The 27,128-nt window shown below is 43.5% G+C and overlaps 2 protein-coding genes and 1 pseudogene across 2 annotated transcripts in view; 1 reads left to right on the top strand and 2 right to left on the bottom strand.

The window, feature by feature from the left end:
• The window catches only part of ZNF839 (zinc finger protein 839), a 34,964-nt gene that overhangs the window by 7,054 nt on the left and 782 nt on the right, over positions 1-27,128 (bottom strand). Inside the window, exons 2-7 of the mRNA XM_012746367.3 lie at positions 21,101-22,009; positions 13,103-13,318; positions 5,412-5,504; positions 4,644-4,793; positions 2,076-2,204; positions 1,446-1,581 (exon numbers count right to left, since the gene is read on the bottom strand). Coding sequence (XP_012601821.2) covers positions 1,446-1,581; positions 2,076-2,204; positions 4,644-4,793; positions 5,412-5,504; positions 13,103-13,318; positions 21,101-22,009 — 1,633 coding nt within the window. The remainder of the gene's footprint in view (positions 1-1,445; positions 1,582-2,075; positions 2,205-4,643; positions 4,794-5,411; positions 5,505-13,102; positions 13,319-21,100; positions 22,010-27,128) is intronic.
• LOC105861086 (acidic leucine-rich nuclear phosphoprotein 32 family member E-like) lies at positions 8,413-9,681 on the bottom strand (annotated as a pseudogene).
• The window catches only part of HSP90AA1 (heat shock protein 90 alpha family class A member 1), a 216,904-nt gene continuing 216,007 nt past the window's right edge, over positions 26,232-27,128 (top strand). Inside the window, exon 1 of the mRNA XM_012746310.3 lies at positions 26,232-26,237. Coding sequence (XP_012601764.2) covers positions 26,233-26,237 — 5 coding nt within the window. The 5' untranslated portion in view covers position 26,232. The remainder of the gene's footprint in view (positions 26,238-27,128) is intronic.

The following is a 27,128-nucleotide window of genomic DNA, read 5'->3' on the forward strand; positions in this document are numbered from 1 at the left end:
CCCCTGTACCTCAGGCGCTCCTAACACACATGCACCAATTGAGAAACACTGTCCTGGACCCTGTCGGGAAACTGCCTTATTCATCACTGAGTCTTCCATATCTGTGACAACATGGCATTTAACAGGTACTTAAGAACTATTTGTTGGCCTAGAGTGGTGGCTCAAACCTGTAATCCTAGCACTTTGGGAGGCCGAGACAGGAGGAATGCTTGAGGCGAGGAGTTCAAGACCAGCCTGAGCAATAGTGAGGCCCCATTTCTACAAAAAACACAAAAACTAGCTGGCCGTGGTGGCACATGCCTGTAGTTCCAGCTACTTAGGAGGCTGAGGCAGGAGGATTGCTTGGGCCCAGGAGATTGAGGCTACAGTGAGCTATGATGCCACTGCACTCCAGCTTAGGCAAAAGAGCAAGACCCGTGGAGCTCACATCTGTAATCCTAGCACTCTGGGAGGCCGAGACAGGCGGATCACTCAAGGTCAGGAGTTTGAAACCAGTTTGGGCAAGAGTGAGACCCCGTCTCTACTAAAAATAGAAAGAAACTAATTGGCCAACTAAAATATATATAGAAAAAATTAGCTGGGCATGGTGGTGCATGCCTATAGTTCCAGCTACTTGGGAGGCTGAGGCAGGAAGATTGCTTGAGCCTAGGAGTTTGAGGTTGCTGTGAGCTAGGCTGACGCCATGGCACTCTAGCCTGGGGAACAGAGTGAGGCTCTGTCTAAAAAAAAAGAGCAAGACCATGTCACAAAAGAAAAAAGATAGAAAAACTGTTAAACTGAATTGAATTGCAGGAGTGATCACTTAACTTCCCAGTATGGATAAAGCTCTAAAAGGAAACACAGACCAGCTACAAGAGGGGAATTGTGCTCCAAAGGTCCCACTGAACAGATCTACCTTCCCCTATGGTGGAAGGAAGTGATACATCATAGAATGGAGATTGCCTCTTCCAGTTTGAGACCTTAGGATCAGGCAAGGTATCAAGTGGCCCTGATATGATTTTACAACGGCATACAATTATTCTCAGAATGCCATATGTTTAAGGTGTATAGTTTGTAGGGTCTAGCTAGAGCCATAATAAAAGCCGAATACATCTGTTTTCAAAAGTTAACTCTCAGCTGGCAATGTAGAGCCAAGTCTTATGAAGCCAAGCCACAGACACATGCGTCTTTGGGACTCATCTCTGCCCAACCTCTTGGGATCCTCTTAGGTGCAACCCTTGGAGGCGGTCTCCGTTTTAATGACACTTTAGAAAAGATCTCAAGACTCATGGGGAATGAATATGAAATGATGAAACATTGGGAAGTTGGGATAAAACTTGAGAAACCAGAGGGTTCTCTCAAATGCAGCCACAGGAGCACCCAACCCTGAAAAGCAGCAATCCTGGGCACATCTGTTCATGCCAGCAGGGCTGCTGAGCCACAGGGCACACCCCACAGTGTTTTACCATCACTGGCAGTTGCAGCACATGAGGGCTGGTGCTTCTCCCAGCCTCCACTGGCAGTAGGAAGAGGCTCAGTGGCGACCCTGGGCAGGGCTTCTCTTCTGGGCCTTTTCATTGAGGTCAGCCCCTCCTCTGCGGCCTGGGAAGAGAAGACCCCATCAGCTAAGAGTAGAAAGAAACAAGCAATCAGCACTGTCCTCTTCTTCCTGGAGAACAGTGTTGTGAATTGACGAAGACGGGCCAGGAGTGGTGGCTCACGCCTGTAATCCTAGCACTCTGGGAGGCTGAGGCCGGAGGATTGCTCAAGGTCAGGAGTTCAAAACCAGCCTGAGCAAGAGTGAGACCCCATCTCTACTAACAATAGAAAGAAATTAATTGGCCAACTAAAATATACAGAAAAAATTAGCTGGGCATGGTGGCGCATGCCTATAGTCCCAGCTACTCAGGAGGCTGAGACAGGAGGATCGCTTGAGCCCAGGAGTTTGAGGTTATTGTGAACTAGGCTGATGCCACTGCACTCTAGCCTGGGCAACAGAGTCCTGGTCTCAAAAAAAAAAAAAAAAAGGAAGACAAACCACAAACCACACTAATGTGATGTGAGCAGACACCTGGCACCCCTGAGACCAGGCCCACCTCATTTTCCCTCTTCTGTCTGCCAGCCTCCTCCGGCTGCTCCTCTCGGCTGGAACGCTCAAATGGACAGTCTGGGTGGATTTCTTTTTCCCTCAGGAATTCTTCTGTAATTCCTAATGACTCAGCAACCTGGCAAGAAAGGGGCCAACAGAAATCAGCTTAACCCAAATCAGACCCAAGTTTCCAGAAGCTTGTTCACACATGAGAATTACATGACTGGGTATAAACCTATGAAGTTCTTTTGTACAGTAAAATGCCTTCTAAACAATGCGAAAGATGAAGATGAAGTTAGATGTAACAGCTGATGATAAAACGGATCGTTACCAAAATTGGAAGGTTCTATGTGAGCACAGTTTGGAAGAGGAGACTAAAAAGGTCTTTTAAAAATATTTATTTATTTATTTTTGAGATAAGAGTCTCACTCTGTCACCCTGGGTAGAGTGCAGTGGCATCATCGCAGCTCATTGCAACCTCAAACTCCCGAGCGCAAGCAATCCTCCCGCCTCCCAGAGTGCAGATTACAGGTGTGGGCCACTACGCCCGGCCTCTTTTTTAAAAATTTAAAACACCATATTGCTGTCACAAGCTTAATGCTGTTAGCTGACACGCAGGTAACTTTCTTGCCCGTTATCCCTCCTCTAGCGACTTCTCACTAGTCTCTTGAGAAACACTGCCCTGCCAGTGCCATGAGCAGGTCTCCCCTCCCAGCCGGGGGAGAGGCTCGGGGCCTGAGAGGGCCGAGCTGGATCCCAGCTTCTCTGCTCACGGCCCATCTCCCCGAGTTTCCCTGTCCATGTGAAGAAATTACAACTGCCTGGGAGAGAGTCTGTGAAGACTCCATTCACAAAAAGCCTATGTAAAGCACCAGGTGTAAAGGTAGTAAGTGACAGCTGTTACCATTTCCACATGGCAGTTATCGGGAGCACGCCACAGAGACAGCAGAACAAGGCAAAGGTAGGAAACGGAGGCCGTGCGGGTTTAGCACCTGCCAAGCTGGACGGTCTCCTCCTACAGACGGAGCCCTTTCGGTGCCCCAAAGCGGCGACGGCACTGCCCGCAAAGGACGGGTTCCGACGGGCGTGCGCAGCATGTGTTCCACGAGATACCCACACTTGTTTAACTAATAGTTTAAAAAACGTATAGGTGACTACTGTGCGGGGCATCTACATGGGGCTCCGTAAACAAAATCATTCCCTTTTTTTTTTTTTTTTTTTTTTGAGACAGAGTCTCGCTTTGTTGCCCAGGCTAGAGTGAGTGCCGTGGCGTCAGCCTAGCTCACAGCAACCTCAAACTCCTGGGCTCGAGTGATCCTTCTGCCTCAGCCTCCCGGGTAGCTGGGACTACAGACATGCGCCACCATGCCCGGCTAATTTTATATATATATATCAGTTGGCCAATTAATTTCTTTCTATTTATAGTAGAGACGGGGTCTTGCTCTTGCTCAGGCTGGTTTTGAACTCCTGACCTTGAGCAATCCGCCCGCCTCGGCCTCCCAGAGTGCTAGGATTACAGGCGTGAGCCACAGCGCCCGGCCCATTCCCTTTTTATAATACAGAATTTAGGAAAATAAAAATACTCAAGTTTATTAGGAAATACATTAAATAATAGATTTGTGTAAAACTAACAACAACCAATAACTTCCCCAAGAACCCCCCCCAAAAAAGTATGTATTATATTACAGTGTGGACCAAGACTCCTTGCAACAGAAGAGTCAGCAACATATGCTATAGAATGCTAACCCTTCCAGTCATGGATAGGCAGATCCATCGGTTTAATAAAATGCAAAGAGTGGTTACAGGCAACATGGCCTTTCTAAGAATTCTTCATTATACATGTCATCTTTAACTTTTTAAATAAACAAATGACTATTTTAAACCATGGCAGCATTGTGAGAGCCAGAGAGGACCATTTCATTCAGTGCTCCCCTTTCACAGAGGGGAAACTGAGACCAGAGGGTACAGGGACCCCATTGGAGGCAGTGAGTACTCACCCGTACAGATGGCGGGGCCAGAACCTGAGTCCCCCATGCCACTGGTGACTGTGAAAGGCCACGGGGTAATCAGATCACGTGGTGCATGCTGTGCCCAACACAGAGTTTTATCCAAAACAAGCAAAACTGCTTCAGTTCAAAGCTTATTTTTCTCAAGACCGCAATATAGCTAGAAGCCATTTGATAATGACAATGACATTGAAATGAGAATTAAATCAAAATGACCACAAATGATAACTACTGGCCCCTGTGTAACCAATCCCCAAAAATCTACATAAAGAAGAAAACAAAGGTATTAACTGTGGTCAGCAGTAAGCAGGAGGATTATGGCTTTCAATTTTCTTTTAGCTTATCTGTATTTCTGAGTTTTCCAAAAAGCATTTATTGCTTTAAGAAAATAACTTCTGAAGAGGAAAGGCTAAAAATAAATAAATAAATAACCAAAAACTTCACGTGATGGGAAAAAGTTAAAAAGAGGTTAACTGTGAAGATGTCATTATAAAAGCATTCGTTCGTTCACGGGCCTCCTTTTGGCTAACTCCAAGAGCAAAACTCGTTTTGCCATGTGAGATCATTACCTTATTATTGTTTATTTCCAGGGGCTCCTGAGGACATGGACCAGAAGTACTGAGATAATCTTGACACATTTTCTTAACCATTCTATGCAACTCTTCAAATTCCTTATATACAGCTGGGAAAAAAGGCTTTGCTAGATGGCCTTTTTCAACCTTCATGAAGATAAAGATTAAAAAAAAAAACGTTTAAGCCTGAGGCAGTGATATGGAAAATACAGAAAGGAATTTAAATAAACAAAGGATACATGTTCCTCACCCCCTTGGCTGCCCCTCAACATGGGTGCTTCCTTCGCTCCCCAGTTGAGTCCCTACTGTGTGCCCGGCACAGCCCAAGAGGCCAGAATGGGCCTGGGGAACAGGTCAAGAAACAACCCCAGGTGACAGTGACAGAGGGCGTGGCGAGGGTGAGCTCCACGGCCAGGGCTGCCAAGGCAGCAGGAAGAGAAGGCTGACAGGCCCTGAGGGTGGCTCTGCCATCCATGGGCAGTGAGGGGCTGGTGGCCTGGGTGCGGCGTGGGCACAGAGGGAGCAGAGCCTGCATAGAGGCGGCCAGCCAGGGCGGGCGGGTGCCAGGCAGGGCTCCTCCCACGCCTATGAAAACAGTCAAGGTAGCGGATGAGCCCCAGCTACACGGGCACCTCACTTCAGCTCCATCCTGGAGAAGGGAAATGATTCCAAACGGCTTGGCTCTTTCTAAAATAAATACAAAAGATGCCTTTCTAAAGAACTTCAGGTCAGCCCCTCTATCACTTGCAAACTGAGAGGACTCACCTTCATCAGGAGAAATTCATACACAGTCACAGCCTGAGCCAGCCGAGGCAGAGCCAACTCTACCAGGTCCTCCCGGTCACACTGCTGCAGAAACTGCCGGAAGAAAGCATTTTCTAAAAATCACTGTAACAAATCTTCAGTTTATTGGAAGCAATTCAGTTTCAAAAACTTTAGGTTACAGCAGTTCACAGAAAACACAAGGAGCAGTCAGAAACAATAAAATAATAATTAAGAGTACTACATTTTATTTGTTTGTTTTTAACACTGTCATGGCTTTACTCAAAACACAGTTGCATGAGTATTAACTTCAAAGTTTTTAAGGACAGATTCTTAAGGAACTTAACACACTATATACATACTGCCATACAAAGAGCATTAAAAAAGGACCAAAACCTTCTACAAATGTAAGAGCCACCCTTATTTGCACGAAAATACCACCCCCAAAGCTATTATAAATAAGTCTTCAAAGTTATCAGGAGGATCTAAGTGTTGTTTTCAAATTAAAGAACTCTACTTTTGATTGTACAATAAGATGACTGATAAGAAAGTCAATATATAGATTTCATTTTAAAAATAAGTATTTTAGGCCGGGCGCTGTGGCTCACGCCTGTAATCCTAGCTCTTGGGAGGCCGAGGCGGGCGGATTGCTCAAGGTCAGGAGTTCAAAACCAGCCTGAGCAAGAGCGAGACCCCGTCTCTACTATAAATAGAAAGAAATTAATTGGCCAACTGATATATATATAAAAAATTAGCCGGGCATGGTGGCGCATGCCTGTAGTCCCAGCTACCCGGGAGGCTGAGGCAGAAGGATCACTGGAGCCCAGGAGTTTGAGGTTGCTGTGAGCTAGGCTGACGCCACGGCACTCACTCTAGCCTGGGCAACAAAGTGAGACTCTGTCTCAAAAAAAAAAAAAAAAAATTTAAAAAAAAAAAAAAATAATAAGTATTTTATAGTCTGGAAGAGTATATATGCAACAAGAATTCTTGGGGGCTATTAATAGAACAGGGCATTTCTATTTTATTAATTTCAGAAGACAAATGCTAGTATTTTGGAGATCCCAATCCCCCTCCTACTAAACTCATCCTAAATGTTTTATTTTAGTCAGTTGTGTGACTTTTTTAGTTTCTCCACAAATATCTTCATAATTTTTACTTTAAAATGCCAAGTCAGACATTTTAAACTAAAAAAGCAGCAGCAGCAGCAGTACTATACTCATTAATTTAAATGTGTCCCAGTATAAAAGCATAATTTCAATTATTAATAATTTGCTGATACTACCTTTTAAAAAGTTTACAAATATTCCAAACAAAGTAAAAAAATTTTAGATAGCCAAGACTAAAAATACATTCACCTTGAACATGGAGTCTCCATGACAAAAATGAGATACACTCGTCTACTCATCACATTTCATTTAATAGCCATATAAGGAAACACACACACACTTATCCCAAATATTTTTCTATTCTTAATGGACATCCACTTGAAAACAAATTTTAATTTTAATACCAATTTAGTTTCAAGTATTTTTCCTACTGCCTAATATATTCCAATTAAATGCTATTGCTGGTAATGCTTTAAAACTATAGGCATAATTAAAGGTTCTACATGGGAAAATTAGAAATACTTTGCAGAGTGGTATCCAAATCATCTGAGAAGCCAACTTAAAAATTTGACTTGAATGACTTATTAATTATCAACAGGCAATTGTTCTGACTTTGGAGGAACACCAATGCTGATTCCAAAACCCCTCCTGCTTTGCTTTTTTCATCCTACTAAAACAGTCTTAGATGTCAACCAAGAAAGATTTACAGTAAGCAGAGCTTGTTGCATAAAACTGTACTGTTAACATTTGTAGCTCAGAAAATACTCAATTTTTTTCATTTCACTTATTTGAAACTCAGACAGATCTGAAAAGGTGGTTTAGGTGTAAGACTGAAGATTTTCCTAGGTATCCACAAGTTTCCCCAAGTTTCTTTTGAGATAGAGGGAAGGGAGTGAAACAAGAAGGGAAGGTGATCATAAAGGAATTACTGAGAAGAAAAAGAATGCACACCCCAAGACAAAAACAAAACAAAACAAACTGTTGGCTTGTCCTGATCTGCAACCTGAAGAAAGGGCTCACCTTCGTGTCTCGAGACCTAGTATAAACAATTTTTCCTTCAAAAAGAAAATCTTACCAGTCACCACAAAATCCATGAACTATATTACTGAATAGAACCTTTACTATTCTGTTTGTACTTTCCAAGTTACTCATGTGACAAAAGAAGCACCCAATACTCTTACTAAAAAAAAAGTCATTGCCTTCAAACTAAAGATCTCTGGATCACCTCTAAAAAAATAATCAACTTATCATTCAAGAGACTATTGTCATTTCATGTTATAGCTGACTGTAATTTCAGTTAAATTTGTAAATAACTTTAAAACCTTATGAGTGAGGCCGGGCACAGTGGCTCACACCTGTAATCCTAGCACTCTGGGAGGCTAAGGCAGGGGAATCACCTGAGCTCAGGAGTTTGAGACCAGCCTGAGCAAGAGCAAGACCCCATCTCTACAAAAAATAGAAAAATTAGCTGGGCATGGTGGCATATACCTGTAGTCTCAGCTACTTGGGAGACAGAGGCAGGAGGCTCGCTTGAGCCCAGGAGTTTGAGGTTGCAGTGAACTACGATGATGCCACTGTACTCTAGCGGGGTGATAGAGCGAGACTCTGCCTCCAAAAACAAACAAAAAACCTTAGGAACGAAATGCACCATACAACACCTGTGTAAAAGTGATCATGTTTTAATTATGGCTAAAAATGACTAATACAGTGAGCTTGAATTAGAAAAATTAAGATTCTGCAATAAATAAATTGCTAGGGAATTGCTAGGGGGTCAATGAAAAGTTTTCCTACATATGATAGGATCATTAACAGACTAGTAAATCTTATTTGAAATGATAAGGCAAAAATAGTATACTAAAACCATACTTTTCCTATAAAAAGTTACACATATCTTTTTTTTTTTTTTTTTTTTGAGACAGAGTCTCACTTTGTTGCCCAGGCTAGAGTGAGTGCCGTGGCATCAGCCTAGCTCACAGCAACCTCAGACTCCTGGGCTCGAGTGATCCTGCTGCCTCAGCCTCCCGGGTAGCTGGGACTACAGGCATGCGCCACCATGCCCGGCTAATTTTTTTTTTTATATATATATCAGTTGGCCAATTAATTTCTTTCTATTTATAGTAGAGACGGGGTCTCGCTCTTGCTCAGGCTGGTTTTGAACTCCTGACTTTGAGCAATCCGCCCGCCTCGGCCTCCCAAGAGCTAGGATTACAGGCGTGAGCCACAGCGCCCAGCCTACACATATCTTCTGTGGGGACAGCTGTCGTACATGAAGAAACAAAGCAGATGTGATCACTCTACTACACACCCAGGAACATTAGGGAATTTGGTCATCTTCTTCCTCTCCATCATTTCATCATCTCACTACCTCTTCTCCCCTCAAAGACTTTCTTCTTCCTCTTCTCCCCCTTCTTCAGCATAGTCATCATCTTCTTCATCCTGAATTTCTTCTTTCATTAAATATGAGAGGCCCACTTCTTCTGCCTCTCTCAATTCTGAGCCTGCTTCATCTTCCTCCTCCTCTTCCTCATAACCTTCAGGTGGACCATCATCACTTCATCTTCATCATCTTCATCTCCATCCTCCTCCTCCTCCAAGTCTGGTGCTTCCTTATCCTCTGATTAAATCCATCTAAGTATGATTTTCTGCAGCAGTTCTTTTTTTTTTTTTTAGAGACGGGGTCTCGCTATGTTGCCCAGGCTGGAGTGCAGTGGCTATTCACAGGCGCGATCCCACTACTGATCAGCACGGGAGTTTTGACCTGCTCCGTTTCCGACCTGGGCCGGTTCACCCCTCCTTAGGCAACCTGGTGGTCCCCCGTTCCCGGGTATGCAGCAGTTCTAAAGTACTTTCTCTACAAATCTTCCAGGTTTGTGATCTCATAGTTAAACAAGGCAAGACTTTTAAAATTTTTAAGATTTGGCATAGCTTCTACTGCACTAAGATCTTTGATTTTGTTTCCACTCAGATTTAGGAAACTAAGATTTGGACATTTCTCTGCCAGGACTTCCAAGCCTCCAGAAATCATATTATCACTAAGCCCTGATTTTTGAAGTTTATTTAAGCTGGGAAGCCAGGCAAGTGAACTTAGTTCCACGGTAGCCATACTCAGAAACTCTAGCTTTTTAAAAGTATCATCCAGGCCTTCAATTTCCCCACTGAAGGCAATTATCAAGAACTCACTCTGTCATGTCCTCCGGAGCTCTGTTCCTTGACTCCAGGTTAATCCTCTTCACCACTTCCGTGTCCCCCTCTGCCTTCCACTACTACTTTGCCTTTCCTGCCTTTCCCACTACCTTCTATCCTAAAATATTATGAGATTTGAAAATGAATGAAAAGAAATGCAAATATAAACGCCCACTACCGCCATAAAGGTGCAGCGGAGCAAGAAGAGAACAGCAAATGGAGTCCAAGGAGTTGGGACTCTAACTCAGCTGTCCCCGCCCCCTTGCCCACACGCCAGCGTGCACGCGCACACACAAGCACACATACGCTCACACGGTTCCTCCCCCTTCAGTGGCTCCTCAAAGACTCCGGAAGAAAGAAAGCGTTTGACACCTTTGAAAGCCCTGAGAGAATTTCCCAATAGCAACAAGCTGGTGCAACACGGAATATAAAGGAAAGTTCTGCCAAACTCAGCAACTAGGCAACTCTAACCTAGAAACATTCTGCTTTATTGAATATCTCACTTGTTTGCCCATTAACAAAGTGCTGTGATCCATTCTGGGTTCAAAGTTTGAGTCCCCACAGACAAGCTCTGAGCACTGTCCTGGGTACTGGCCCTGGGACAAGGACAGAGTGATGAGGAAACGTGTGCCCTGCCCTCCTGGGCTCACTGACCACTGTGAGACAGAAATGCAAACAAGTCAGGAAGCTACACCACCAGAGGCTGTGCCACATGACCTAGGCACCCAGCAAAGGAACCACTGTGTGTGCCAGGGGCTCTCGAGCAGGGAGGACGGCAGCAACTAGGGCTGGCAGGCCAGGAGGTCTGAAAGCGCAGCACAGTCCTAGCCTGGGAGGGGCTGAGGGCTTTGGATTTCTTTCTATAGGTAGGTGTGGAGGGAGGTTTTAGGCAGGCCCCTGGGATGGGGCAGAGAACAGGACAGAGGCAGGCAGGAGACTACTGGCAAAGCACAGGCAGGACCCAGATGAGGACAGGGGTGTGGGCAGGAGGGAGATGTGAGGAGGGCACAATCCTCGGGGCTTAGTGACCACAGGACACGGGGAGGGGTGAGTGAAGGAGAAAGAGTCAAGAATGGCTCTGGGTTCCCAACTGGAGTCCCCAGCAGATGAAGTGGCCCTTGACAAGGCAGGAGTAGGTGGACAGGAAGACAGCTTGTGGCCTCGCTCAGACAAGAGACATGGAAGTTGGAGGGGTTCACAGGACAGCCGGGTGACGATGTTTCAATTAAGAGATTTGAGAATCCAGAGAGGTCTAAACAGGAAGTAGAGACATGGGAGTCTACAGAGGGTAGAAGGTTTGAGAAACCAGAAGGATGAATAAAAGCCCCAAGGAAGTAGTAGAGTGAGGAGGAAGCCAAGGAAGTTCTGGAACAAAGTCTCTTGAGTTTCAGCCAGGTCACAAGATTGGGGCTTAGGAAGACAGATTAATTAGGAGCTGCAAAAGACTGGAAGGGGTTCAGCAGAGGGCTACAGATGCTCATCAAACAGGCAGAAAAACTAAAGGAAAATCTTTTCATTTGTAGACAAAAATATTTAATTACAGCCGGGTACAGTGGCTCATGCCAGTAGTCCCAGCACTCTGGGAGGCTGAGGCAGAAGGATCACTTGAGTCAGGAGTTTAAGGCTGCAGTGAGCTATGATCGTGCCACTGCGCTCCAGCATGGGCAACAGAGCAAGGCCTTGTCTCCAAAAAACAAACAAACAAAAAAAGTTTGACTTTCAAAAACCTTTAGAAAGAAATGGCTAGCTGATTTCAACTCTAGAGGAAGTGCAGGAAGGTCAAAATGTAGGGTATTACCTCGTCATGACCTGGGCTAAACTCCGGGTGAGCTTAATGACAGCAGACAGGGCAGCTCCTCAATCTTCTGTTTAATGCTCACACTCCCCGGACACTTCTGTCAACTGACTGGTCTGACTGTCACCTTCCTCCCCACCAAGAGCAGGGCCTGTGTCCACTTTGTGCACATTGTCCCCTCCATACTCAGAACAGGGCCTGATACTTATACCCAGTAAATGTATATATTTTTTTTTTATTTATTCTTTTTTTTTTTTTTTAGAGATCAGCACCACCATCAACCAGTAAATGTATAAACTAATGTCCATTTCTGGGGAAATTCTCATTTACAAGAATTGAGAATGGCCCTGGAAACCATTTCCAGTTAGAAAACCATAGAAAGCAATTTCTATGGTTTTCAAAACTGCTTCCATATAAACACAGGCTATAATGATTCCAAAACTTATAAAGGTAAGCAGCTTTTGGAGCTACACCAAAGGCCCTATGGTCATTTTAAACAGGCAAAACCTGTGAATTATCTCAGATAATGGTCCTCCAATTCTCTGTGGGACCAACAGGACATTGTAAATCAAATTGATAGTGTCATCATATCAGAGTCACTGATGTACAGACCAGCCCAGGCCTCACTCAGACACCCTATCTCAGACATGCTCTCAAACACCAAACAGCCTGGACTCAAACTCTGGATCTGTCATCTACCTTCAGGACAACCTTGTACAAGTTATTTAGCCTCTCTGAATTTCAGGTTACTCATCTACTATAATGGGAAAATAACTATTATGAAATAAATGAAATGAGGCCACTGGAAGCTTGTAGTATGTTGGCATCAGGATTTGGTGGAGTTGAATTGCTATGCAGAAAATGCTCAATAAATGGTGGCTATGTTGAATGCTAATGAATGAATCAAGTCGAAGACTACCTTACCTTCTACTTCTAAATATTAGTCATCCAGGATTATCACAATACAAGCCCAAATGGGAGTAAAGCTAACTCACCAGGGTTTAAATTTGCTACTAGAACAAGTAACATTACATTTGCCCCAGGAGACTTTCTAGGAAACCCACTTCCTCTCTGAAAACCACCACTTCTTCCCTTTCTATACAGGAGTTGAGGCCCTGGGCCCCCTAACAGCCACTCTTTCTGGGAGCCAGTGGTCTCACTAACTTATCTCATGTTCTCTCTTGCTACATTTTCCGCTTCTTTTCTTTAAGATATTTGCTTGGCCATTACCAGGTAAATAAATATATTCTAGTCAAAGAGAATTTGGGTAAATTTATGGTTCTACTTTTCCAAGTCAACCCAATTAAATTCAACCATTTCCATTGTTTTCTGAAGTGCTTCCATGTAAACACAGGTTACAGCTAATCCGAAACTTATAAAGTAAAGCAGCTCCTAGAGCTACAGTGAAGAGCCGATCATCAGGTAAACCTGTGAATTATTTCAGATAATACTGTCCTTGAATTTATTACTTACTTTATCCAATTATCTTTCAAGTGAACTGTTTAGTTGATCTGGGTATTTTACTTTTAAATTCAGAGGGCCAGTAGTGAATTGCCACATACTATGCCAGCGAAACAGGTTTCAAACACAGGGTTGTAAGAGCGACATACCTCCTGGAGCCTGGCTTTGCCCTTGGATGTGCTCTGTCCCTCTGCCACAGCAGGGTTCCTGTGGGGCTGAGCCACTCCTCCGGTGCTGGACTCTGCAGGCGTCTCGGAGTATCCACTTCCAGGTCCCAGGTGTCTCTCTGATTCCCAAAGAGCAGAAGGACTTTCATTTTCTGGTTCAGACACCAATGCCTCTTCAACTTCTACAGACTGGCCATTCTAGATAGTGTTGCACACCCAAAAATAAATAAAATAAAGTAAAATCATGCTCTGTATATCGACTTGAAAACCTTAAAGCAGAAAAAAGTCAAGTTGAAAACAAGGAACTTACTAAATTATCTCTTCTTTACATAATCAAGACATATTAACTATAATCAATGCATCTTAAACTTTCCCAACAAAATATCCCCTTACGACGCTGGATGAATATTAGACATAGTAATAGCCAGCCTGGGCTGCCAAACTGTAACCCTGCGGTGTTGACCAAAATGAAACAGAAGCTCTTCTGATGTGATTGTCATCTTAAAAATTGACCTGAATTTTGTTTCTAATTCATAATTTATACATGACTTTTAAGTTTTTTAAATTATTTTTATTGGATATATTTTAAACACCATAAAATTCATCCTTTGAAAGCATACAATTCAGTGGATTTGATATATTCACAGGTTGTGTAACCATCACCACTATCTATTTCCAAACGTTTTTATCACCTCGCAAAGAAACCATACCCATTAGCAGTCACTCCTCATTCCAGCCTCCTCAGAGGCCCTGGCAGCCACTAATCTACTCCTGTGTCTGTGGATGTGCTTGGCTTTTTGAAGAGAATCCTGGATCTGACACTGCCCAGTGATTTCCTCATTCCATGCCAATTCCCTCTTCTGAAAATAGGAACAATAACACGTACACATCCCAGGACAGATGGAGGGTCAGATGAGCAAACACAGAGAAAGCACGCAGCTAGCACTAAGTGTGTCCCCTTAACTCTTAAAAAGAGCTTTCCCTCTGAATCTTCATTACCATGAAGCTTTTGGAGGAATGGCAGGTCATCTGTGACTTTAAGTGCCACATGGCCCTCGGGAAGGGAGGGAGAGACACAGATCTGCCTGTCCCTCCCCACCCCAGCAGGCGGGAGGGAGGAGAGAGCTCAGGGCAGCCACCATTCCCGAGGCCAGGTGTCTGTATTCAGGAAGTCAAATATCTAGAAGTTGCTTTTGCTGTGATATAGGATTTCATGACTGAAGGAAGTGGAAAGTGCCAGTCAGCCTGGTCATCTGATTTGTCTAAGACAGTCCTAGGTATTCTTGTTGTCCTTTATGATCATTAATAATGCCCCTTTCACTCTCAAAATGTCCAGGATGATAAGCTACATGGTCGCTGTAGGGGAAAAATAATAACCCCTTTAGGTTTTTAGACAGACTAACAAGAGAAAAACAAACAGAAGTTTATTAACATGTATATTTCATATATACGTGAGACATATCTGAAGAATGAATAGTTCTTAAAGAGGTGGTTTTGAATTGTAGCTTATACAGCATTTTTAGCAAAGGACAGTACATTTTTAGAGAAGTGACAAGATGAATGAAAAGGACTTTCAGTCTCTACTGGAGGGCAACTTGGGAGACGGCAAATAGCTGGCAGATAAAGTTGGTTAGTCAAATTAATGTAGTTTCCTCTGCTATCGTCTCTAGGCTGACAAAGGTCTAGAGCTGCCTTCAGTGGTTAACTTTTGTTCTCCTGGTAGAGAGAGGGGCAGGACACTGTTTGTCTTTATAAATCTATGTCCTGCTTTTAGGATAGAAGGAGGGCAGAGAGCTTTCTTTTATCTGCTTCTTAATTGTCTTGGCTCAACAAGCCTTCATATTTTGAGGAGGCATATTATGGTCTCCTGGATCACCCTGACCCTAATAAAACTTAAGAAAAGTAGAATGGTTTTCCAAAAGTTGGAGTATTAGCAGCCATAAGAGGTATAGAACCTCCTAAAAGAAGCAGCCTGGGCCAGGCGCAGTGGCTCACACCTGTAATCCTATCACTCTGGGAAGCCAAGGCGAGTGGATTGTTTGAGCTCAGGAGTTCAAGACCAGCCTGAGCAAGAGCGAGACCCCGTCTCTACTAAAAAATCGAAAGAAATTAGCTGGAAAACTTAAAATATATAGAAAAAGTTAGCCAGGCATGGTGGTGCATTCCTGTAGTCCCAGCTACTTGGGAGGCTGAGGCAGGAGGATCGCCTCAGCCCAGGAGTTTGAGGTTGCTGTGAGCTAGGCTGATGCCACAGCACTGTAGCCAGGCAACAGAGCGAGACTCTGTCTCCAAAAAAAAAAAAAAAGCAGCAGCAGCCTGGTCTACAGTGTGGGCTTTGAAGTCAGAATAACTGGAACTAATTTCCGCTGGACATGCCATGACCTGGGATGGGTCAGTTATCCCCTCTGAGCCTTACTTGCCTCATCTTAAGAAGGAACTATTGTACCTATCTTTCAGGGCTCTCATAGCACTAAGAAAATTTTTGTGATACTCCTCACACAAAGGGCTTGCCCAAAGTAAGCACGCAATAAATGGTATTATTGTTGTCGTTGTTGTTATTCTTATTGAGGCCAATGCTAAAGGCAAGATAATATTTTTGAATCCTAACACAGGGTTGTCCCTGTAGTTCTACAACTAGACCTCAATATAGATCTCCTAGGGCCAGAGAGTATTAGTTCAAGTATTAGCTCCAAGGTGCCAATCTGTAAGCCAAAGTAGCCACCAGCCTCACCCCTCCCTCAGGAACCCCTACCCCACAGTGGAGAACGAGGGCGCCAGAGCAGGCAAGCACTCCTTTTTTACATCTTCCAACTCACTAAAGTTACAAACTCCCATCAAGGAATCACACTGGGACTGGACACAGTGGCTAGTGCCTATAGTCCCCTACTTGAGAGGCTGAGGCAGAAGGTTCACTTGAGCCCAGGAGTTCAAGACTAGCCTGGGATACACAGCAAGACTCTGTCTCTTAAAAAAAAAAAAAAAAAAAAAAAAGGAATCGCATTGATTCCAATGCTGGTTTCTCTATTTAACACTTCAAAAAGAACTACAAATTAAGGTTGAATATCCCAAATCAAAAAATCCAAAATCTGAAACTTTTTGAGCACTAACATGACTCTCAAAGGAAATGCTCATTGGAGCATTTTGAATTTCAGATTTGGGATACTTGATGAGTAAAATGCAAATATTCTAAAATCTGAAATACTTCTGTCACAAACATTTTGGATAAGGGATACTCAACCTGTACTCTCACTACAATTATCTAGCCAAAACACAGACACAAAAAAATATCAGCCAGTGCAAGTCAAAGGAAAAGGAAGGAGGAGGGAAACTACAGAGACCTGCCATTTGTTAAAGTGATCTAGCTGCCATTTAAAAAATAATTTATCGGCCGGGCGCTGTGGCTCACGCCTGTAATCCTAGCTCTTGGGAGGCCGAGGCGGGCGGATTGCTCAAGGTCAGGAGTTCAAAACCAGCCTGAGCAAGAGCGAGACCCCGTCTCTACTATAAAATAGAAAGAAATTAATTGGCCAACTGATATATATAAAAAATTAGCCGGGCATGGTGGCGCATGCCTGTAGTCCCAGCTACTCGGGAGGCTGAGGCAGGAGGATCGCTTGAGCCCAGGAGTTTGAGGTTGCTGTGAGCTAGGCTGACGCCACGGCACTCACTCTAGCCTGGACAACAAAGTGAGACTCTGTCTCAAAAAAAAAAAAAAAAAAAAAAAAATAATTTATCTATACCATATGGTGCATAAACATCACACATGTTTGATATGCTAAAATTCCTAAATAAATTTTGATGTGGTAAAGATCAACAAAACTTTAGCTATGTGAGGTAAGGAAAAAAGAGAGAAGACTCAAATTTCTAAAATCAGAAGTGAAAATGGGGACACTACTATGAATTCTATAGAAAAATAATTATAATGGAATACTATAAATAATTTTACAATAACAAATTGGATAACCTAGATGAAATGGACAAATTCCCAGATAGCCAAAACCTACCAAGATTAAATCACAAAGAAATAGAAAATCTGAATAGCCCCATAAATAGTAAGGAGATTGAATCAGTAATAAAAAAATCTCTAACCAAAAAAAGCCTTGGACCTGATGGCTTCACTGGTGAATTCTATCAAGCATTTAAAGAAGAACTAACACTAATACTTCTCAAACTTTTCAAAAAAATTAAAGAGGAGGGAATACTCCCTAACTCATTCTATAAGGTCAACATTACCCTGATACCAAAGCCATTACAAGAAAAGAAAACTACAGGCCAATTTCTTTGATGAACACTGACACAGAAATCCTCAACAACAGCAACATATTAACAGTATTGTATGTTGTGATCAAGTGGGATTTGAAGATGGTTCAATATACGAAAATCTATCAGTGTAATACACCACATTCACAGAATGAAGGAAAAAAACCATTATGATCACCTCAGTTGATGCAGAAAAAGCACTGACAAAATTCAACACCTTTTCATGATAAAAATACTCAACAAACTAGAAATAGAAGGAAATTACCTCAACATAATAAAAAGCATATATGAAAAAACATCATACTCAATGGTGAAAGACTGAGAAAGCTTTTCCTGTAAGATCAGGAACAAGACGAAGATGCCTGCATTCATCACTTCCATTCAACGTAGTGCTAGAAGTTTTAGCTAGAGTGCTTAGGCAAGAAAAAGAAATAAAAGGCATCCAAACTGGAAAGGAGGAAGTAAAATTATTCAATATCTCTATTTGCAGATGATATGATCTTATATGTTGAGAACAAAGATTCCACCAAAAAAAACCAAACTGTTAGACACTAATAAATAAGCTCAGCAAAACAGCAGCATATGAAGTAAATACACAAAACTCATTTGCACTTTTAAACACTAATAATGAACAATCTGAAAAAGACATTAAGAAAAGAATTCCAGGCCGGGCAGGCGGATTGCTCAAGGTCAGGAGTTCAAAACCAGCCTGAGCAAGAGCGAGACCTCGTCTCTACTATAAATAGAAATTAACTGGCCAACTAATATATAAAGAAAAAATTAGCCGGGCACAGTGCCGCATGCTCGTAGTCCCAGCTACTTGGGAGGCTGAGGCAGTAGGATCACTTAAGCCCAGGAGATTGAGGTTGCTTTGAGCTAGGCTGATGCCACGGCACTCACTCTAGCCTGAGCAATAAGTGAGACTCTGTCTAAAAAAAAAAAAAAAAAAAAAAAGAATTCCACTTAAAATTGCATCAAAAAGAATAAACTACTTAGGAATTAACCAAGGAGGTGAAAGACATATAAAATGAAAACCACAAAACGTTGCTGAAAAAAATTAAAGAAGACATAAATAAATGGAAATACATCCTAAGTTCAAAGATTGTAAGACTTAATATTAAGATATACATACTATCCAAAGCGATCTGCAAATTCAATGCAATTGCTATCAAAATCCCAATAAAGTTTTCTGCAGAAATAGAAAAACCCATCCTAAAATTCATATGAAATCTCTAGGGATCACAAATAGCCAAAACAATTTTGAAAAGAATAAAGCTATAGATCTCACACTTTCTGATTTCAAAACTTACTACAAAGCTACAGTAATAAAAGAATGAGATATTGACATAAAAATACACAGAACACCAAAACGGAAAAAGGAACTCAGAAATAAACCCTTACATATATGGTCAAATGATTTTTGATAAGAGAGCCAAGACCATTCAATGGGGAAGGGACAGTGTTTTTAACATACGACAATGGGAGAACTGGATATACACATGCAAAAGAATAAAGTTGGGGCCGGGTGCGGTGGCTCACGTCTGTAATCCTAGCACTCTGGGAGGCCGAGGCAGGCAGATTGCTCCAGGTCAGGAGTTTGAAACCAGCCTGAGCAAGAGCAAGACCCCGTCTCTACTATAAATAGAAAGAAATTAATTGGCCAACTAATATATATAGAAAAAAAAAATTAGCCGGGCATGGTGGCGCATGCCTGTAGTCCCAGCTACTCGGGAGGCTGAGGCAGAAGGATCGCTTGAGCCCAGGAGTTTGAGGTTGCTGTGAGCTAGGCTGATGCCACGGCACTCACTCTAGCCTGGGCAACAAAGCGAGACTCTGTCTCAAAAAAAAAAAAAAAAAGAACTTAAAATTTATCAAAGACCTAAATGTGAGACCCAAAACCATAAAACTCTTAGAAGGAAACCTAGGGCAAAAGATTCACAAGATTGGATTTGGCAATGATTTCTTGACATGACACCAAAGGCACAGGAAACAAAAGGAAAAAAATACACAAACTGGACTTCATGGAATTTTAAAATTTTTTGCTTCAAAAGCCACTAATGGTTGGCCGGGCGTGTTGGCTCATGCCTGTAATCCTAGCACTCTGGGAGGCCAAGGCAGGCAGATTGCTTGAGGTCAGGAGTTCAAAACCAGCCTGAGCAAGAGCGAGACCCCCGTCTCTACTATAAATAGAAAGAAATGCATTGGCTAACTAATATATATAGAAAAAATTAGCCAGGCATGGTGGTGCATGCCTGTAGTCCCAGCTACTCGGGAGGCTGAGGTAGTAGGATTGCTTGAGCCCAGGAGTTTGAGGTTGCTGTAAGCTAGGCTGACGCCACGGCACTCACTCTAGCCTGGGCAACAAAGCGAGACTCTGTCTCAAAAAAAAAAAAAAAAAATAGCCACTAACAATAGAGTCAAAAGACAACTCATCGAATAGGAGAAAATATTTGCAAACCATCTGTCTGCTAGGACAGTGGTCCTCAACCTTTTTGGCACCGGAGACTGGTTTCATGGAAGACAATTTTTCCCTGGGTGAGGGGAGCAATGGGGAATGGTTTGGGGATGATCAAGCACGTTACGTTTATTGTGCAGTCAGTCCTCTCTGCTAATGATAATCTGTATTTGCCGCTGCTCCCCAATGCTGGCATCACCACTTCAGTTCCACCTCAGATCATCAGGCATTAGATTCTCCTAAGGAGTGCAACCTATTACTAGATCCCTCGCATGTGCAGTTTACAGTAGGGTTCGCACTCCTTAAGAATCTAATGCCTCTGCTGATCTGACAGGTGGTGGAGCTTATGCAGTGAGATGGGGAGCGGCTGTAAATACACATGAGGCTTTGCTTGCTCGCTGGATAGCACCCCCCACACACACCTCTGCTGTGTGGCCCAGTTCCTAACAGGCCACTGACCCATACCGGTCTGCAGTGTGGGGGTTAGGGACCATAGTGCTAAGGGATTAATATCCAGAATATACAGAGAACTCCTAAAACTCAGTAACAGTAAAAAGCTACCCAATTCAAAGGCAAGGAACTTGAATGGCCGTTTCTCCAGAAAAAATAAACAATGGCCAATAAGCACATAAAGAGATGCTCATCACTAATCACTAGGAAAATGCAAATTGAAACTATACCAAGATACCACCTCATACCCATTAGGATAGCTACTATCAAAATAACAGAAAATTGGCCAAGTGCTTATAGTCCCAGCTACTTGGGAGGCTGAGGCAGGAGGATCATTTGAGCCTGGGATTTAGAGGTTGCAGAGAGCTATGATCACATGACTGCACTCTAGCTGGGGCAACAGAGAAAGACCCTGTCTTAAAAAAAAAAAAGTTTCAGAAGGGAGAGGACATGCTAAGCAGCCTGGGACTGTTGACACTCCAGGAAGCACCCCCATGGACTGCCATACCCAATTCTGGCCTTTCCCAACACCCTCTGTAATGTCAGTGTCAGCCATGAGTACTGTGATGAGTTTTACTGACTTGACAGCTGCGTTCCCATCCAATCACGTCAATAGAGAAAAGATGCATATCTCTTCCGTTTGGCAGCAGTGCCAACAATGCAGGGGTCTAGATCCCCCACTATGATGACTATGAGACTGCTTGAGCCTTTGCCTGAGCCCCAGTAAGATACCATAAAGGTTAACTTAAGGACGATGGGCAGGCAGGGGCAGGAACAAAGACACCATACCCAGACAGACACGACAGACACGTTACCTGCAGGTTACCCCGTGCTGACTCTGTCCCTGTGGCACAGCAGGAGAGAGCCCCGGCCCCCGGTACAGCAGCTGGTGTGGACAGCTCTGGTGCAGTCAGGGTAACGGTTCCTCCCTCCAGCGACCCCAGGATCGTGCTCCCGTTGGCTTTCTCAGACAACACTGTCTCAGGTTCCAGCTGGCCATGGCCTGGATTAAGTTTAAAATGCCGGGCAAGTCCCCCTTTTCCTATGTAGGATTTTTCACAAGTCTGACACTTAAAAGTTTTGGGCCTCAGAGAGCAGCTTGATAAGTCGAACAGTGCCTGCTTGTCCCTCTGGTCCTCATCTTCTTCCACACTCAGTTCTGAGTAATCGTCGGAATCTGACGGATGACCATCTGCCAAATCCTCCGTTTTTATGAATTTATAATCTTTAGCTTTATATTTGGGAGGTCGAGATATCCGTCCAGAACGTGTTTTCACTTTTAAAGATTTTTTTAGTTTCTCAGTATGTTTTGTATGCAAGTTGGAAATAAATAAATGAGCTGAACTGGATGAAACAGATGTTACTGCCGGCGGGTCAGAGGCCGACAAAGGGGCCAATGTGGAGCCCAGTCCATGTCGGGGCTTGGGGGCTGTGACTCTCTTTGCAGGGACTGGTTGGAGGGTAGGCAGTGGTCTCTGTACAAACACCTGAGCAGGAGGCTGAGGCAAGTCACTCGGGAAGCATGGCTGGGGACCAGTTCTCACGAGGGGCTGCACCCTGAGCAGCTGAGGGCTGGCAACGCAGAGCCCCATCTGGCTGGAATTCCTGCCGGGAGGCTGGCTCTGTCTTGCTGCTTTGGGCTGGATGGTGGCCAGTAGGGGCATTGGCCTTTCCTGTCCTTTAGTTTCTCCAGATGTTACCTTGACACAAATGGCTTCTAGTTGCTTAAGTATAGAAAGAGGAAAACAAGAAAGAGAAAAGAAGTATTATGCTTACCAGCATTTCCATAATTTTGCTCTCATCGTAAATCTACTATCGAATTGTTTTTTAATTTATGTCTTACATATAAGAGTCTATGTAATATGTCTGTTCTGTTTACAGCGGTGTTTTTCAAACCTTTCTAACTACAGACCAGTGAAACATTTTACATCATGACCGAGTACACATGTGCAGAACACATCTGCATATGTAAATGAAGCAAAAAGTTTATGCAATCACCTGCCATTCCTAAATAAACACCCTCTAATGATATCTGTTCTACATTACCTTTTAAAAAATACTAGTCATGGCTGGGAGCGGTGGCTCAGGCCTGTAATCCTAGCACTCTGGGAGGCCGAGGCGGGTAGATTGCTCAAGGTCAGGAGTTCAAAACCAGCCTGAGCAAGAGCGAGACCCCCGTCTCTACTATAAATAGAAACAAATTAATTGGCCAACTAATATATATAGAAAAAATCAGCCAGGCATGGTGGTGGCATGCCTGTAGTCCCAGCTACTCGGGAGGCTGAGGCAGGATTGCTTGAGCCCAGGAGATTGAGGTTGCTGTGAGCTAGGCTGACGCTATGGCACTCACTCTAGCCTGGGCAACAAAGCAAGACTCTGTCTCAAAAAAAAAAAAAAAAAAAATACTAGTCATAATCCACTAAATTGATTTCATGAACCATTCAGAGATAATATCCTTTATAGTTTTACCCATGCGTTTTACTTGGAGTTCTTATACTCTAAATTGGACTCAATTCAATAGGTGGGCTCATTTAAAAAAAAAGAAAGGTTTTAAATGAAATCTGGAAACCAAAAAAGCCATAAAGAACAATGTAACCTAGGTTTCTGCCACCTACCTTATGACATGCAACATGACTAGTTCCAGTAAAGCCCCCTGATATTCTCCCAACTTATATGCCCTTTTCTTGACCCTGTCCTGAATTTGCTGTTTATCATTTTTATATTTTAACATTTATACTGCATATGTAGATATCCCTAAAAATATATAGTTCAGTTTTTTTTTTTTTTTTTTTTTTTTTTTGAGACAGAGTCTCACTTTGTTGTCCAGGCTAGAGTGAGTGCCGTGGCGTCAGCCTAGCTCACAGCAACCTCAAACTCCTGGGCTCGAGTGATCCTTCTGCCTCAGCCTCCCGAGTAGCTGGGACTACAGGCATGCGCCACTATGCCCGGCTAATTTTTTTTTTATATATATATCAGTTGGCCAATTAATTTCTTTCTGTTTATAGTAGAGATGAGGTCTCGCTCTTGCTCAGGCTGGTTTTGAACTCCTGACCTTGAGCAATCCGCCCGCCTCGGCCTCCCAAGAGCTAGGATTACAGGCGTGAGCCACAGCGCCCGGCCTATAGTTCAGTTTTGACATGTTTTTAAACTTCATATAAATGATATAATCTCCGGCGACTTGATTGGGCTTTCTCAGGTGTTCACTCAGTTTTGCTTTGTGAAATTTATCCATATTGCTGCGTGTAGCTCTCAGTAGTTCATTTTCCCTGCAACATGAGTCCATCTCCTGTTCATGGACAAGCAGTTTCCAACCTTCTGCTCTTACAGTCTGCTCTGAACCTTCACGGATGTGTATGTGTGTGTGCGCACGTGTATATACATGTGTGAGTTGTTCCAGGGGCACATACCCAGGATGAGACTGCATATCTCCAACAACTTTTTACAAAAATATCTAACGAGGTTTTAAGTACATGTGATTTTTGACCTAGCAATTCCACTTCTTGAATTTCACAAAAAACACTCACATGGGCCCAAAGATGTATGTCTTACCAGGTTCAAGGTTGCAGCACTGTCTGCAACAGAAAAACACCTACCAAAGGGAAGGGCTGCCTTGAAGAACATTCCACAGACATTTATTGAGCACTGGCCCTGTGCCAGAGACTGTTATAGGTGTCAGGGATACAGCTGTCACAGGCTCAAGGAGAAGATAGAGGCAGCAAAACAGACAAAGCTCCTGCCCTCACAGAGCAGAAATAATGAGCACTTTCCTCCAGGAAGAAAAGACAAACCTCACTGTCCAGAGCAGGGTTTCTCAACCTCAGCACCCTGACATTTCGGACCAGTAATTCTTTGTTGTGGGCTGTCCTGTGCATGAAAGATGTTGAGCGGTGTCCCTGCCTCTACCCACTAGGTGCCAGGAGCATTCCCAAGTCAAGACAATCAAAAATGTCTCCAGACATTGCCAAATGCCCCCTGTGGGGCAAAACTGCCCTCAGTTAAGAATCACTTATTTGGGACCACCAACAGGCCCTCTTTAGACTCAACCCTCTACTAGTGGAGGGTCAATAAAAATGACACATGGGGCAAAATAAAAACCCTCACTCAAATCAAGCTAGAGTACAGCTCTTGTCTGTATGCATGTTATACACTACTACAAATAGCAGAGATGATTCAACATTTTGGTTTATGAAATATACAGAGCTGGTGCCAATGCCCCATGAGTCCCCAATTCCCGGGCCACTTATGAATCAAATGACAATTAGATTGATTTTGCATAACCTTCAAGAACCTTGTTTCATTTCACTACCATTTAGAATTTCCCGAAACTCCTGGGATATTACCAGATAATGCCATTAGATGAATACACACACACACACAAACCCCCCAATCCTATTGTTTTAGGATTACCACAGAGGCAAAGCTGGTCTAGTAATTTATTTATCTGCTATCTAAAATGTTTATTATGTGGGTATTATACTTGATATTTTGTTATATGTTTATTTCATTCAGTAAACTTTTACTAAGTATGTCTGGACGAGATACATAAACATTAGCCAAGCCCTAGTCTCACCCTTGAGATGGTGGGTGGTTTCCCCCGCCATGCTTTAGTGTCCTCGCAGACCTACTGTATCCGATCTCCTGGGCTGGAGCCCTGAGATCTGTCCCTTCAAAAGTTCCCCTGGTGGTTCTGAAGACAGACAAGATTCCCTAAAGAACACAGACAGGTGAGGCAGACAGGAAAACAATGACATCACATGGTACAGCAGGTGCAATTGAGAGACAGGAACACCCCAGCGGTGGTAGGCTTTCCAGAACAGGTGATCTGAAGGGTGGCATGAAGGCTGAGAATTTTTGCCAGGAGAAAAGGGGCATTCTAAGAAAAAACAGGGCATTCTAAGAAAAAAAATGTGCAAATGCATGGATGCATGAAAAGGGCACGGCATGTTGGATGGGAGAAGAAATATTCGTGAAGTGGGAACGGAGGATGGGGAGAGGCTGGAGCCTCAATCTGACCCACAGGAGTATCCACTTGGTCTGTGCTTCTGATCCACACTATCCCCCTCAGTGAGCCTTCTGCCCTGTCTAAGTGCACCCCACCCCCAGCCCTGGAACACTGCCTCCCCTCTTCTGCATTTTCCACTCAGACCCACTCTTCCAAATCTAGTTACTATTAATACCTCTTCAACAAAGTCGCTTCGGACCCCCTCAGACAGATATAATCTCCCTTTCCCTGAATGCATTGTTCTTTGTATCTCTAGCTTTGTGACCTTGATTGGAACTTATCTGGGCCATATTTTACCTCCTGTTATTTCATAAACTCCTTAGGGGCAAAGTACACATCTGGTTTGCCTTTGGGGCCTCCATGACACAGTTGGAGCTAAAAGAGTATTAGCAGAATGAGACCGGGCACAGTGGCTCACACCTGTAATCCTAGCACTCTGGGAGGCCAAGGCGGGCGGATTGCTCGAGGTCAGGAGTTTGAAACCAGCCTGAGCCAAAAGTGAGACCCCATCTCTACTATAAATAGAAAGAAATTAATTGACCAACTAATATATATATAGAAAAAATTAGCTGGGCATGGTGGCACATGCCTGTAGTTCCAGCTACTCGGGAGGCTGAGGCAGTAGGATCGCTTGAGCCCAGGAGTTTGAGGTTGCTGTGAGCTATGCTGATGCCAGGGCACTCACTCTAGCCTGGGCAACAAAGCGAGACTCTGTCTCAGAAAAAAAAAAAAAGTATTAGCAGAATGGGCCACAAAATGTACATTATTTTGTGTGTAGAATTTATATCATCTCCACTACATTAGCCACAGAATACAATTTTATCATGGTGCCTAACCTTTAAGTTTGCTTTCATTTTATGGAAAATGTACAATTTTTGGACTACTTCCTAAGTTGCCACTCCAAATCCAAACAGCTATGGACACAATCAGCCAGGTGTGGAGTACATGGGCTCTAAAGTGTACCCAGACACCTAAGGGACTTTGGGCAAAGTCACTCAACCTCTCTGAACTTGTTTCCCACCTGCAAAATGCTGATACAAAAACACTATTGGGTGGCTGCTGAGAATTAAACAGCCCAATCTAGTGCCTGGCACACAGCAGGGGCTCTGCAAATGGCAGCCACAGGATGGTGGCTGCATTGGGTGGTGGCATGCAGTCGTCTGACTCAGACTTGCTGTGCATAGCCTATGTGAGAGGTGTTTCATTTTTCCACAGAGAACATAAGCCAGAAAACTATCCTTCCTGCAAACAAGGACCAAAGCCCAAAAATGTTACCCAAGGTCACACCTCTGGGAAGTATGGTGTTTGGGCAGAATCATACTTATCTCCCCAAACTTCAGCGAGACAACTCTCCAGTCCTGATGACCAACTGGATACAACTCTCAGCTGCAAAAATCACTGTCAACAAAACCTCAAACAAATGAAGAGTGTTGGTTCTATTCTCTATGCTATTTCTTCTAGTGGAATAAACTCTCTTCTTTGAGCAATTTTGGAGTGAGAAGAACTTTGCCATTAATAGCCCCATCACTGGAAGGGGCTGTGATTGTATGGATGATGTGTAGGACCTCCAGCCTCAGGTGCTATGCTGGACCCTCTGGGAGACCGTTGTAGTTCCAACTCCCTTAGCAGCCAAGAGTTCTGTTACCCGGAAAATAAACCCACTGAGAAAGGACGTTTTGTAGTATACAGAGTGCTTTCACGTCTTCCATTCATTGTTTGTATCAGGAGCTGTACGGGCACTGGGGTTACAAATGTCGCGGCCTTGGCACTTGCTGTGCCTTACACCTGAAAAGCTAAGTTGGTTCCTTTTAATCCATTCAGGTCTCAGCTCCAGTGTCAGG

Source organism: Microcebus murinus, chromosome 6 (genome assembly GCF_040939455.1).
Source record: "Microcebus murinus isolate Inina chromosome 6, M.murinus_Inina_mat1.0, whole genome shotgun sequence".
NCBI lineage: Eukaryota > Metazoa > Chordata > Mammalia > Primates > Cheirogaleidae > Microcebus > Microcebus murinus.